Below are 13,324 nucleotides of genomic sequence, written 5' to 3' on the forward strand. Positions count from 1 at the left end.
GGTCCTGACGCTATGGAAACGGCCCGTAGATATCCAGCTTCACGTATTCTGATCGTACAGTGTGACTTATGGGATGAAGGGTGAGGCGCAGGGGTCACAAAGGTCACCAAGGGACTGATCATCTTGCGACATCAGCATCTAACATAACATTATAACGCAGATTTGTGGCGGTAATGACCTTCCTAGAGGCGTCCATTACATGCAAGCTGCAGTGGCCCTTGTTTCTATTCATCGAGATTGTCTCTGTTTATTCACATATTTATTTGCATGAAACAATTTTAATTGAGTTACTTAATGACCCACGATCTGTCAAACAAAACCCGAACTGCTTCCGCCTCCGCACGCAGGCACGCTTCGCAGAGTCTTCGCCCAGACGTACTGCTTCTGTATGGCTTAATTACAGCAGGAAATACTCAGTCAAAATGCGTTTTGTAATGGGGAAAAATAAAAAAAATATTACCAGACAAAAGAAACCGAAAATATTAAACAATGAAAAAAAAATGCTTCTGTTAAAAGAATTTCATTTCTCGCTTCTGTGAGACAACGTTGGCAATAAAAACAGCAATCAGACAATGAAACTGGAGCACTCAAGACTTTTTTATCAAAAAAGGAAAGAAAGAAAGAAATTATTTACAGACAAAAAGAAAGCAATTCTAGTCAAATTTAATTTTGAAATTGCAGGATTACTGTCAAAATTAGTTCACCACAGGCAGACCTGAGACAGACACGGCCAATAAAAACCCGGCAAACTTTCAGCATTATTTCAACTAACAAACAGGACGAGGATTTGCAACTTGCAGCATCTTTAGAGGAAACAAAGGTTATAAAATACAACGCAAACACAATATTTTTATTTGACACAATAATATTCTTAACTACTTCCAGAACACAAAGATGAATTTAGGCATTATTGTTAAATAAGTTAAAAGGACAGGATTACATGTTAAACTGACACTGTGAGATAAATAGTCTCTTTTGTGATTAGCAGAGCAGTAAAGAAACTATAAAAAAAGAAATTCATTAAGTGATGAAGTGAAATAAATTATGAAATGACAGCCCGTGATAGAAGGGCATCCCAGCATTTAGTGCCAAGGGGGTCCGAGCCCATAATAAACGCTGAAAGTCTGTCCCTCCAGGATTTTTCAGTGTTGCAAATGCAAAAAGTTAACAGCAATTCAATTAACCAACCCCTCTGAAGTCTTTCTTTTTTTCTATTTCCACAACCGCTCAACAGATTTGGCCAGTAATTGCTTCTACATAACACACTCCCCATATAGTTCTTATATGTTTACATGTTCATCATACATTCATGGATGTCGTGTTGACAATGCACCTGCACTTTATCCTTACAGGTATACTGTTTCTACTTGTATACACTTTTTTCTTTCTTATCCTGGTCGGGCATTGCAAATAGCATTTCACTGCATACAAATGCTACACATTGGTGTAGGTGACAAATGAAATCTGAATCTGAATCTTCTGAACGTAGGGAAAACACAGCCGGGGGTGTAATCTCAAGAAAAACAGTGCTGCATTTGAAAACTCCACATTAATTAAATGATTACATTTTATGAGCATATTGAGCTCAAGATGGCAAAATAATTGGTTTTGAATTGGAGTTCTGTGCACTTTAGCTTCTGAAACAGCTGAGTGATTCATAATCCAGGGATGTACTTGTTTTAAAAGTATTTTATTTTAGAACAAGGGACTGAAAAGAGTGGCATGTGACGCTGACAGTTCAGTGCTTAAGGAAGGATTTCTATTCTTCAGAATTTCTTAACAATTCTGTACCATTTATTGAATTTGCCCTGTAGTCGTCAGCCATAACGAGAGTTCGATGGTGATGCACTCCCTGTGCTACACCCCTCATCTGATGTCCCTTTCGTTAAACAGCTGAAAGTGAATGGAATGGTGACATGGGTGAAGGTTAAAACAACAACAGTGAAAGGGAGCTGGAAAAAGGTTACATGAATAAAAACAATAAAGTGGAATATATTTACACCACAAATCTGTCAGTCACATCAGTTCTGGAGATGGAAATATTAGGAGAAATAATATTATAAAGCACTGGCAGCTATGATGATGATCATCATCATCATCATGATACATAGAGAGGAGTTTGCTGCTTTTTTTTCTTTTCGGTTTGCTCTCGTCTTCAGCCACAAGGCTAGAATTTAAAGGAGCCCTCTGAAGTTCAGAGGAAGAGAAGGAGAGGAACAGGCTGGTGGGGAGTGCGAACGAATCCGACGTTTCCCAGACGTTCCACTCAGTAGCTATCTCTGCGCAGCACGAGAGACTCTCTTCAGAGACCAAATAATTGATAGCGCAGAACGGGGCCTGCCAGCGCTCCCATCCGGGCCTGTCTCCCTGCACGACGAATGAAATAACAACAGCAAAAAAAAAAAAAAAACTGGACCAATGAATCTCTCCAAATCTTCCTTGATGTTCGTGCGGCACCTGGAAATGTTCGCTTCAGTGTATCAGCCAGGATTTTGCCGTAATGCTTATGGGTTTTGAAGACATTATCCATTCATTTCCGTGAAAAATAAAAATGAAAAAAAAAAAAAAAAGGTTCATCGAGGGCGTTTTTGATGGCGCCTGTGAGAGCCCTTTCACCAGGTTCAGGATCAGGGACGACATTTATGGCTTTGGGCTCAGTCCGAGTTGTCCTTGCACACGCAGCTACACTCCTCATGGTGCTCCAGGGGGACGTCGGTCAGCAGTTTCTGCAGCCCCTTACCGCCTGCCTTGTACTTCAGCATGAGCACCTGCCACAAAAAGTGAAGACAGAATCGTCACGGTCAGCAACGAGGAGCTTCTCGGATTTTCACCTTCACTATGTGCACTGGATCAGTCTGTTAGTAGCAGATTGTGGTAAACATCACTTTGCAAAAAAAAAAAATAAAAGGTCTTAGCATGGGGAAGTGGGCAGCGTGACATCGACTGATTTTTTTTTCCTCCAGCTGGAAGTGGGAGGAAAGCAAAGCGGCAAGAACCCTGCAGCACATCCTCACTTAGCATTAATTTCCAATAAAGCAGAAGATGCACAGAGCACTTAATGTGACAGTGACGAAGGAGACTCATCTCAGCCCCAAAATGCAAGCAGCAAACCCTGCTTACCAAATCCAAACACTAAAAGGATCCATACTAAAACTGGGAGTCCCAGAGAGGCCCTGTCATGTGACATAATCACGACGTGTCGCCCACATCATGATATAATATCAACTTGTGAAGTTGTCGTTCTTCATTCATTCAGAACTGTAACCTTTCTTAACAACAGCAGCCATTTCCATAGGAAAGTGTTAAAATGACAACTGCTGGGACACAGCGCTGCACACAGAAACAGTATCTTCGGCAGCTATGACATCATGGCCTGCCAAGTTGATTCAATAAAAAAAGAGCTTAATTTCTGCTCTTGAAGCAGATACTTTATCATGCTCAATTTTAAACAATTTTAACACAAAATGTTGTGTTGATATTTTAATTCAAATTCCAGTTTTGATTGATCAAAGGTAATATTCTAATAAGTAGAGATCGGTCGTGATCAGTCTTTTTTTTTTTTTTTAAGTCACACTCCTAAAACGCATAACCCAAAGTACCAGGGTATCTTCTCACTTTTTTTACCTCGTGGTACTTCTTGGCGACCCTGACAGGTTGGCACTGGCACTCGTAGCAGCGGTTGGAGCAACACGGGCAGTTCCCGCCGCAGCGCTGCACCAGAAGGCAACTGGGCCAGAAGACGACGTCGGTCCGGCGCAGCTCCTCGCGTAGCGACACTGAGAAGTTGCGTGGCGTGCAGCTGTATAGTCGTACCTCCTCCCGGAGCTGATTCAGGTCCACCACACCTACACAAACAAACCAGCGTTATACATTTGGTGTTGTACATTTAGTACTGACCTTGGTTAAAGTAGCAAAGTACTATATGTTTAAATAGCTTTGTTGCATAAAACGTTCTTGCATTCATACAAGGACTGATCTATGGTCATGACTTATGGTGGTCAAATGTCATGGTCACTGTGGCCTCACATTCTTCAGAAATGGCTCCAGGGTACTTCTTCAAATTTGGCGTGAAGTTCAAAGTTCACTCATGGTTGAACTGATTCAATTTGGGTGTTCAAAGGTCAAGATCGCTAATGGTTGTTTATGGGTGAAAGGAAATGGATACCTGCAACTGGTTTGCCGAGGCCGTAATTCTAGTTCCTCATGAATGCTATTTCTTGGGCATTTTGGAATATGTTCAGGAATATGTAAACTCAAATCTTTGAGCTGAAAGGTGCACATTAAAACAAGTCATGGTGAAAAACATGGTTAAAACTTCGACTGGCTTTTTGTGACATGGTGTCACATGCAAAAGAGGGGTGGGAGAATCAATGGACTATGAGGAGTGCAGAAATCCACTGAAGGGGTCCCGAATGATTCTGAATGAATCGTCACTGTGCTGAAAAAAACTGCGCCCAGCCTTGACTAGCACCCAAGTCCTATGTCTTGAGAACGTCACAGTTTATTGGAGCCTAGCCAGACACCCAGGAGACATCCAAGGTTAAGCTCAACCCTATATGGTACAAAACTTACTAGGAACTTTCCAGCTACGCATGACACGCAGGCATAAAACATAATACTCATGGGATGAGTGACACATGACCACATGAGTGACACATAGAATCCAAAAAAACTTTCTTCATGAATACAAGGTGACAGTGAATATAATACAAGACTAATTAAATCACTCACTATAATAAATTCCATATACATTTTCACATAAAAACACATTTATTTATTTATAAAATAAATATATTAGTAAATCTTATTTAGAAAAATTGAACTATGATTAAACTTTAGGATTATACAGTTTCAGCCAATCAGAATAAAGTATTGGACACAGTGGAGCCAGAATAGTAATGGCCTCACCTCTGGGTTTTTTGGGGTAGAGGAAGGCCTTCCCCAGCATGTGCCACGTGGGCTTGTACAGGTCCTCTATGTCCAGCTGCCAGTGGTCGGGTTCCAGGTATTTCATCACCTCCTCCACAGTGCTGAACCCCGACACCACCTCACCGAGCACATCCACCGACTGATGGGTGGCAGGAGAAGCTGCAGCCGGAACCTCAACCACTGCCTGCTTCTGCAGCACAAATAAATAAACAAATAACCAGATGCAATTATTGTCAAAATGTAAACAATTTACAGGAATTTAAGCATTTACATTTTACATTTACAGCATTTATCAGACGCCCTTATCCAGAGCGACTTACAATCAGTAGTTACAGGAACAGTCCCCCTGGAGACAATCAGGGTTAAGTGTCTTGCTCAGGGACATAATGGTAGTAATTGGGGTTTGAACCTGGATTCATAGGAGAGTGTGTTACCCACTAGGGTACTACCTAGCAACTGTGAACAGCAACACAACTCCAAATTCTTCCCATTGTGAAGTGATTGGGTGAGTTGGGTTTGGGTTTCCAGTCAGCCCCATTATTCAAGTCAGGTACGGTTTAATCACCGAGCTGCTAACCTGCCCGGCCGCCATGTGTCCAAAGCTCTGGAATGGTTGGTGAGTGCACAGAACCTCACTGTTTACCCAACAGGTGCAATACCTGATACCTGCCACCGCCGCGCCCGCCGGAAAGGAAAGGCTGATCCGCTAAACTGTGCACCCCCGCCCGAGCGATGGGAGACTTGTCAACATGTCCGGCGGCCAGCAGCTTTCACTGGTGATACAGGAATAATCCTCAGTGACTGACTGGTCCAAAGCGACACACCGAACGCAGATGGAATGTTGAGGGCTCAACTGTGGCCATTGCCACGGTTTCCAGAAAGGTTCAGCGTTGTGGTGAAATAGCATTCATGTCTGTGCTGGTGGTCCTGGGAATCACTCAGGTACGAAATTAGCAAGGGAACAATATTAACTCACATTCATGATGATATCAGATGACATGACAAAATATCACTAATCACCTCAGCCTTTCCACCCATGATATGTTCTAATAGCCATTCACTCAAGAGAGGGACATTTTGACTCTATCGCCTGCAGCTAAGAGGACATCCACTCGAGGACGATGACATTTGCACTCACACAAAGACCTACTGTAATCCTAGCCTCAGTTTATTAAGGGATACCATAATACAGTATCATCTGCAGGCATGCAGAAAACAAAGGAGTCCTCAGATAAAACCCACAGCAGGTAATATTCTCCGAAAGGCCTGGCATCCCTCCACGGCAGGTCCTGCAGGAGAAGATCGCTGACAGCAAAACATACTCTGCCTCAGCCCATTTGGCCTGCTGTAAACAGGCCGACGCGAGAGATTATGAAAGATGAAATCCTTCAGTAGAAGCAACTTTCTGGGCGCTAAATAGGCCCAGAAGCAGCTCCTGGTCCTGGAATGGGAACCATTAACAGCCTGTGCATGTACAATGTTCCAATTAACAGCCCCGTCTCCCTCCTCTCCAGCTCCTGCCAGCTGATCTTACAGATGAAGATGAAACACAAGGAAACAGATGAAGATGAAACACTGCGTTGCGCAAGAGATGAGAGGCTTTGCTGCGAAAGTTGGAATTTCAGGCACGAGGCATGTAAAAGACAGCACCGGGGACTGGCATGATGAAACGGCCTAAAGCCTTCACCAGGATCTGAATAAAGTGCTGATCTCAGGGCCTTTTTTTTTTTTTTTAAATGACATTTGGCAACAGACGACTCTTTCCAGATTTTCATATAACTGTCATCATTTTAGTACTCATCAATGATCCAGTGAAAAAAGAGGTGCTTTACCTAAAGAGACATTAGGAGACAACTGACCAACAACATAAAGCAAAGTACCCCACACATGACGTTTCACCCTAATTTATACAAATCTGTTATTTGATTTTTGATGAATGCATGTTGAATGTACACCGTTGCAGTGCACTTCTTCCCAGCGTCCTCAGTTGATAGACTCCTGCATTCTCTGTGCTCTATCAGTGCCTCTTTCATTGGATGGAAGCGGGGAGCGACGGACCCTTGTGTAGCAACCAAGGCAAATATTTTGACTCATAACTGGGGCTAGCATGTTCATATTTCTTCCTCTTTCGGGGGGGCTGGCGCTTTTATCTCTGGCGCAGAGGAATTAATCTCGGGAGGAATAAACCCCTTTCGCCTGAAGAATGGCTCGCATTGTGCTGCGGTGCCCTCGCGTAAAGGTGTTTCAAATTGGCTGCAGACTGAGTCAACCCTTTTATAGGGAAGCGGCTTTAGGAGTCAAACACGAGTTCTGAGACAAAAGCTCTTGGCAGGAATGGCTTCTGGGAGGCAGACTGTCGTGTAAGGCACAAAGAATGTGGATTGATGCACACACATGTTTAGAATTAGGCTTCTCTGAGGTGTGTGCACATACATACAGTGCACGAACTACAGTAGCCGAATGGATTTATACGTGCAGTGGACATAAGAAGTCTTTAACATGACTTACAACCTCCACAAAACAAATAAAACTTGTATACTAAGTTCAATGGTGTGGCATAAGTGCGCACACCCGTAATCCAATAATTCACTGAAGCACTTTTTGATGTAACGACCTTCGAATATACTCTGATTAACCCCAAATATAAGTTCTGACATTTACTCAGTTGCTGCTACAGCAAAAACCACGGTTCACAGAGAACGTACAAAGCTGCGAAGGCATCTCATTGTTAAGGGGAAAATATGGGACGGCAGGAACTGGATGTCCCTCCAGAGCTGATTAAAAGGACTAGACAAAATCTGGTCATGATACATGAGACCGCAATCGCCCGTATTCCCACATGTCTGGACTGTGGCGTAAGGTTGCAAGATGGAAGCCTTTTCTTTCTAAGGCCCGACTAAAATTTGCCCCCACCCCAAGACAACAACAACAAAATAAGACTGATCAAGTCTCCCAAGAGCATGAGGGAAAATGTGCACGAGTCTGATGATACCAAGGCTAAAGGTTTTGACCGTAACTCAAAAAGGTACGTTTGGCACAAAAACAACACATGGCATCACCTGAAGGACACCGCGCCCATACTGAAACATGGTTGTGGCTGCACTGGAAAACTTTAAGGTCCAGCCCCCGTGACAGAATAGTTCCATTTCTCATGTCATTTTTTCCCTGGCAACCTCATTCTGGCAGCAGTATGTCGCATGACGCTGCAACGGCATAGGCGTAGCTAAAGAAACCCACGGTGCATATTAAAAGCCAGGCATTTGCAGAGTGCCATTGTCGTGAGATATTGACACTCCTAGGATGACCTCTCAGCCAATCAAAATGGCAGGAATTTGGAGCTAGCCGCGGTATAACTCAATATAAACCCCGTCTTTTTTTCTAAAACACGCGAACCTCCCTCGGCTCTAATTAAAGCCCGGCTTTCTTGTGTAAACTACAATCAGACTGCTTGCACACACACCCTCCCCCTGTTTATTTCTGAGTACAGTTTTTTTTTTTCTTTCTTTAATGCTGTGGTGAGCTGACAGCAGCACCAGCTGGCCTTCTGCTGTGGAGTCATTAAACGTGGGTAATTCGTTTAGGGTGGCAACAGGCTGCTAAATAAGAGCAGCATGTGTCATTTGGGCAGAGTTTGTTTACCTTCCTCAGAGGGAAATAAGATGGGCGGCCCACATCCACTGAAGTCTCTCAGACATTCTGCAAAGCTGCAATTCAATAGGAATATGAGATTTACTTTATCGTATGTAAATAACAATATGGGGGCAATTCTTGTGCTATATGCCCTAGAGGCCTAGCGGGTAAGGAAACGGACGTGTAATCGGAAATCCTGAAACGCCAAGTACCGTCCCCACACACTGCTCCCCGGGCGCCTTCCATGGCTGCCCACTGCTCACCAAGGTGATGGGTTCAATGTAGAGGACACATTTCATTGTGTGCCCCATTTGCTGTGCTGCAGTCTTTCACAATGACTCTAAATCTCTACATGTATTTGCTGATGTGAAATTTGTTCATTAAAGCTTGTCTTCTGGTTCTTCACCTATTAGAATGCTTAAATTAAAGCACTAGAGGGCACGTTCCAGGGCATTGTGGTGTTCGCTGACACTGACAGAAGGCATTAAGGTGTAGAAAATGAAATGAATCTGATGACAAATGATGGGATTCTGTGCCTATTGAGAGGAGTTTTAAAGGGTCCAGCAAAATGAGGAAATATATTATGTTGAAATTAGTTTAAAGTACATCTTCTAGGTTCTAAAGACATGCATGGTGCCTTAGGTATTATTTAGTACTGGTAAAGCATGGACCCATCTTGCTGTGTCAATGACAAAGTGACTGGCGAAGGAGACATTAAAGATAAGGTTCTACTTCTCACTTTTATGCATTGCAAGAGCGAGGTGCTGCTCTTTTAACAACCTCTTTCTGTCCCTGCCCTCAGCCCCCCATTCCGAAAGCCTCTTCCGCTGAGTTACAGCTCGGGGGGGCTCACTTCCCTGACTTTCAGTGGAAGCGGTAAAGAGGAAATTTTGCTTGTTTAAACAGAGGCTGCACTGCTGCCCTCGTGTTCCTGGGATTTCAGTAGTGCCGGCTTCTGGCCCCGGAGACACAGAGCCAGGCTGTTCTATCCGACCCCCTCTACTGTGGAATGTGGGACCTGGAGCCAGACTCCGTTCAGGCCCGGATCCAGCGGCAGCGAGCGCATATGTCCACCGAACCTCCCACTGCGTCACTCCGATCACTCTGCACTTCTTGTCCTTTTATATTCATTCTGTAGAACAGCAGTTATGGTTACATTTCATAGAAGCAGGGTTGCACTGAATAATGGGTAATGAGTATGTACTGTGATCACACTGACAGAAATGTCCGCAACAGAAAATATAACAAGGCGTTCCGCTTGGCAAGGACATAAAAACGCCACCAGAACTTTTCAACGTTTCAAGAATATCAACTGCTGCAGAGTTCACGACCTCTGCGGCATCATTACGCCACTGAACAAGATAAGCCAGCATGAAACAAGCTCCTCTCTAGACCACTTGTCTGTAAAAAAAGGAGTTCCACAGGAAGTGCATTTCAGCGGCAGACCCAGCGTCTCCCAGGACATCTCCGTGCCTAAGAAGCACAGGGAGATTGGGCCCGGCAGGGGGCAAGCAGATGGATTTGAACGCAGGCGCTGTCACTCACCAGCGCGAGGGAAGAGAGAGCGGTCACCGTGGCAACTTCCATCAGCGGGGTGCCGCCGAGCAGCTTCGGAGCATAGGCAAGTAACAGACGTGAGGGCAAGTGAAAAAAAGTCAGAGAAGCGGATCTCTGGCGGGAGCAGCCATTGCTAAATTGGGATTTTTGATCCCACCGTCGACCCTTCCATTTAAAACTCTTTTCATAAAAAAACTTTTCATAAAAACTCTGAGTAATTAGAACCTTAATTGCCTAAAGGATTTACAAAAATATAATGAATACTCCCCATGCACATACCATTCTGTGTGGCCATTTATGCCTCCATGTGCATGTCTGTTACTGTTACACCCAAAGTGCCGACATTTTCGGACCCTTATCTCAGCGCACAGCATCGAGCTGCCGGGCCAACTGCAAACATTTGTACCGAATCAGCAGACAGGCAGCTAAAACCTGTCGAGATGAGGGGAGAGACAGGAACCACAGCTGAATTGCAGGTTCCCGGTCACCGTTGTCTCCTCGGACCCATAAATACACAGCCAGAATCCAGTCACGCCTCCTCTGATGTGCAGAGCGCGGCCAGCTCTGCTGGAATAAACAGCATTTAAGAAGGGACAGCATGGCACTTGAGATCAACAACAAAAACCTTTATTGCACCACTGGTGATAGAATCGAGAAACAACTTCAAAACAGCACAGACACGCTTTAACACAGAAGAGAACAGTATAAAAGACAGGAGTGCAAACACCAAATCAGCGCAAAATGCAAAGCAATGCACGTAAAATATCACCACAGTCTTTGTTCTCTAAATAACACATATATTAAGTTCTAAGTTAAGAGTTTATTCGCCAAATTTGCTACTGTAGAAAGCTTTAGGAAGTAATACATACTCAATTCTACATTAGTTATCAACTCTTATGTGGGGCAACCAGTGCATTTAGATGTTCTCTGGCCTAATTGGAATAAAGTGGACTAAAATGGTCGCCAACAGGAGAGTCTCCTGCTGCCTGGTCATTCTTTGCAATGCTGGTGAGGTAGAACTATGTGAAACTTGTACGAAAGAATGGCTAACACGTCATGGTTTTTTATTCCCAAATCTATGCCTTTGTTTCTATGGTTACCAAGCATTTTCTAGAATGCACACCCCGTGAAAAATGTTAATTTGTGACAGTATTTGGTGAAACGCTGGTTTGGGAAAGTTTCCCTAAATTGCACAGCATGCACTCACGATTCAAGATGAGAGTTCAGTCTGGAAACCTGACACCCAATTTGAAATCACTGCCTGCTTGCATCAGTCACTAAAAAAATCAAAATACATTAAATGATTATGTCTCCCTAGGAAAAAAAAAAAACGTAACTTTAGGAATGAAAGGGGAAGAACGCCTTTGTTGCAGAAGACAATAAGATGTATTCAGCGGGTGGAGAGTGGTTGGAACTCGCTTTGACTCTTCTGTAAACAACCACGGGAATGAGGTAGGCCACAAGGTGGTGTAGGTATCATACATCAAAGTGTGGCACGCCTATTAAATCATTTAAGGCAGACGATCCTCTGAAATGTGCCATGCAGTGCCTGTCAGGGTGTAAATTAGGGGAGAAAATTGAACCGGAGCCTAGCTGGAAAGCACCGTCAGCTTCGCCAATGGAGGAATTCCTCCTCTGCGAAAGAAAGAGGAGCATTCAGCAGGACTCCCTAAGGAACGATGCCGATCGGAGGCTTGGATTTTTCCCACTAATGCCATAATTGAACCTGCTGGTCATTTAAGAAACAATGGCTGATGTATCGGAGGGGTAATTTGATAGTTTAATGTAATAAGTGGACATCTTTTACTGACAAGAGCTCCATACTGATCATTTTAGGCTCATTGTTTGATTCTAAGACCTCTCCTATGTTCTCTGTTAAAAGCACATGGCTGCAGAAGGCCATATTTGGAGAGAAAGCCCTAAAGCGAACAGTCGTGGGGGCAATCTCAGACAAACAGCAACAGAAAAGAGACCCACCACCGGTGACCTCCTTTACCCCATTTGTGGCTGTCAGGGAGAAGAAATGATTTCATTTAGCTGTGGGCCATTTGGGAGAAATGGGGGGGAAAGACCTGTTTATTCAGAATGGGCACATCCAAACCCAAGAATGACAGGTTAAAACACGGAACCCTCCACTCAGTTTATCTTTGGGCCTTTGTTAGTGAAAGGAGTGTGTATTAAGTGCTCCGTGCGTGTGGTCCGAGGAGAGAAAAGACGGGAATTTGGAGGAAGAGCGACAAAGAGCGAGAGAGAGGGTGGAAAAATTGGAAAGAAATAAGAGAAGAAAAGCACTTTTCACCGTTTAAAAAAATCCTTTGGTTTAAGCCTGCTTTTCTTTCCAGTGTGCAAGGATTAATAAGGGAATGAATACAGCGAGGGGGCAAATGACCATGCCACCAACACACACAGCTTGAGGCTGCATGCAACAATGGGTGACTTCTGGAGGACGTTACCTGTGGCAGAAGGGAGTACCGGATGCTGAAACCAGGTGCTGAGGGGAAGTATTCGTCTGAGGTGAAGCGGATCAGGACTTGGCTGCCTTTGGACACCTGGGGTCCAGGGAAAGACTGTGAGCCACACCACCGACCGAGGATCTTTCCCTCCACAGGATCTTCGATTTCCACATAGTCGTACCTACAGGAGCAGAGAGGCAGACAGCTGAGAAGGTTGATTTGTGCAGATATGTGGCAGATCTCACTGTTGTGTGTGAGGTTTAGGATCTGTGCTCACATAAGAGCAGATGTGCAACTCTATCATTTACTAACTAACATCTGCACGGGCGCCTCTGGGAACCATGGAGGTACATTTATTTACAGTGGTAAATATGAATACGGTCAGCTTACTGTAACCCACTTAGGTAGAACAGGAACCAAGAGGGAAAAAACACCAAAAAAAGAGAAACAGAAGAATTAGGGCTGGACCTGCTTCCATATAGTTATAATAAGTCATGTTCATGCATCATTCAGACAATGAAGAGGCAAAATTGCCTGACTGTGAACATGCAATTGCTTTGTCAGGCATATTTATTATAAAATGTCTATGAAGCCTGCAAATAAAAGGCCAACACAATGCACCCTGTCAAATATTGTATAAATGCAATAAAAGACACCTCTTAACCATTATCATAACTGTGTATTAATTTATGTGATTATTTTATAACATACAAATTACAAAGCAAAATAGAAGAGGTACCTGCTGGTCTGTTCAT

The 13,324-nt window shown here is 43.8% G+C and overlaps 1 protein-coding gene across 2 annotated transcripts in view; it reads right to left on the bottom strand.

Moving 5' to 3' along the window:
* Positions 1–579: 579 nt before the first annotated feature.
* Positions 580–13,324, bottom strand: part of LOC114774156 (platelet-derived growth factor C-like) — a 39,331-nt gene continuing 26,586 nt past the window's right edge. Inside the window, exons 3-6 of one of the 2 annotated variants that reach the window (XM_028966060.1) lie at positions 12,570–12,750; positions 4,909–5,119; positions 3,625–3,845; positions 580–2,768 (exon numbers count right to left, since the gene is read on the bottom strand). In XM_028966060.1, the coding sequence (XP_028821893.1) occupies positions 2,655–2,768; positions 3,625–3,845; positions 4,909–5,119; positions 12,570–12,750 (727 nt within the window). In that variant the 3' untranslated portion in view covers positions 580–2,654. Of the gene's footprint in view, positions 2,769–3,615; positions 3,846–4,908; positions 5,120–12,569; positions 12,751–13,324 lie in introns of both variants that reach the window. The other variant, XM_028966059.1, reaches the window with a different exon arrangement.

Source organism: Denticeps clupeoides, unplaced genomic scaffold (genome assembly GCF_900700375.1).
Source record: "Denticeps clupeoides unplaced genomic scaffold, fDenClu1.1, whole genome shotgun sequence".
Classification (NCBI taxonomy): domain Eukaryota; kingdom Metazoa; phylum Chordata; class Actinopteri; order Clupeiformes; family Denticipitidae; genus Denticeps; species Denticeps clupeoides.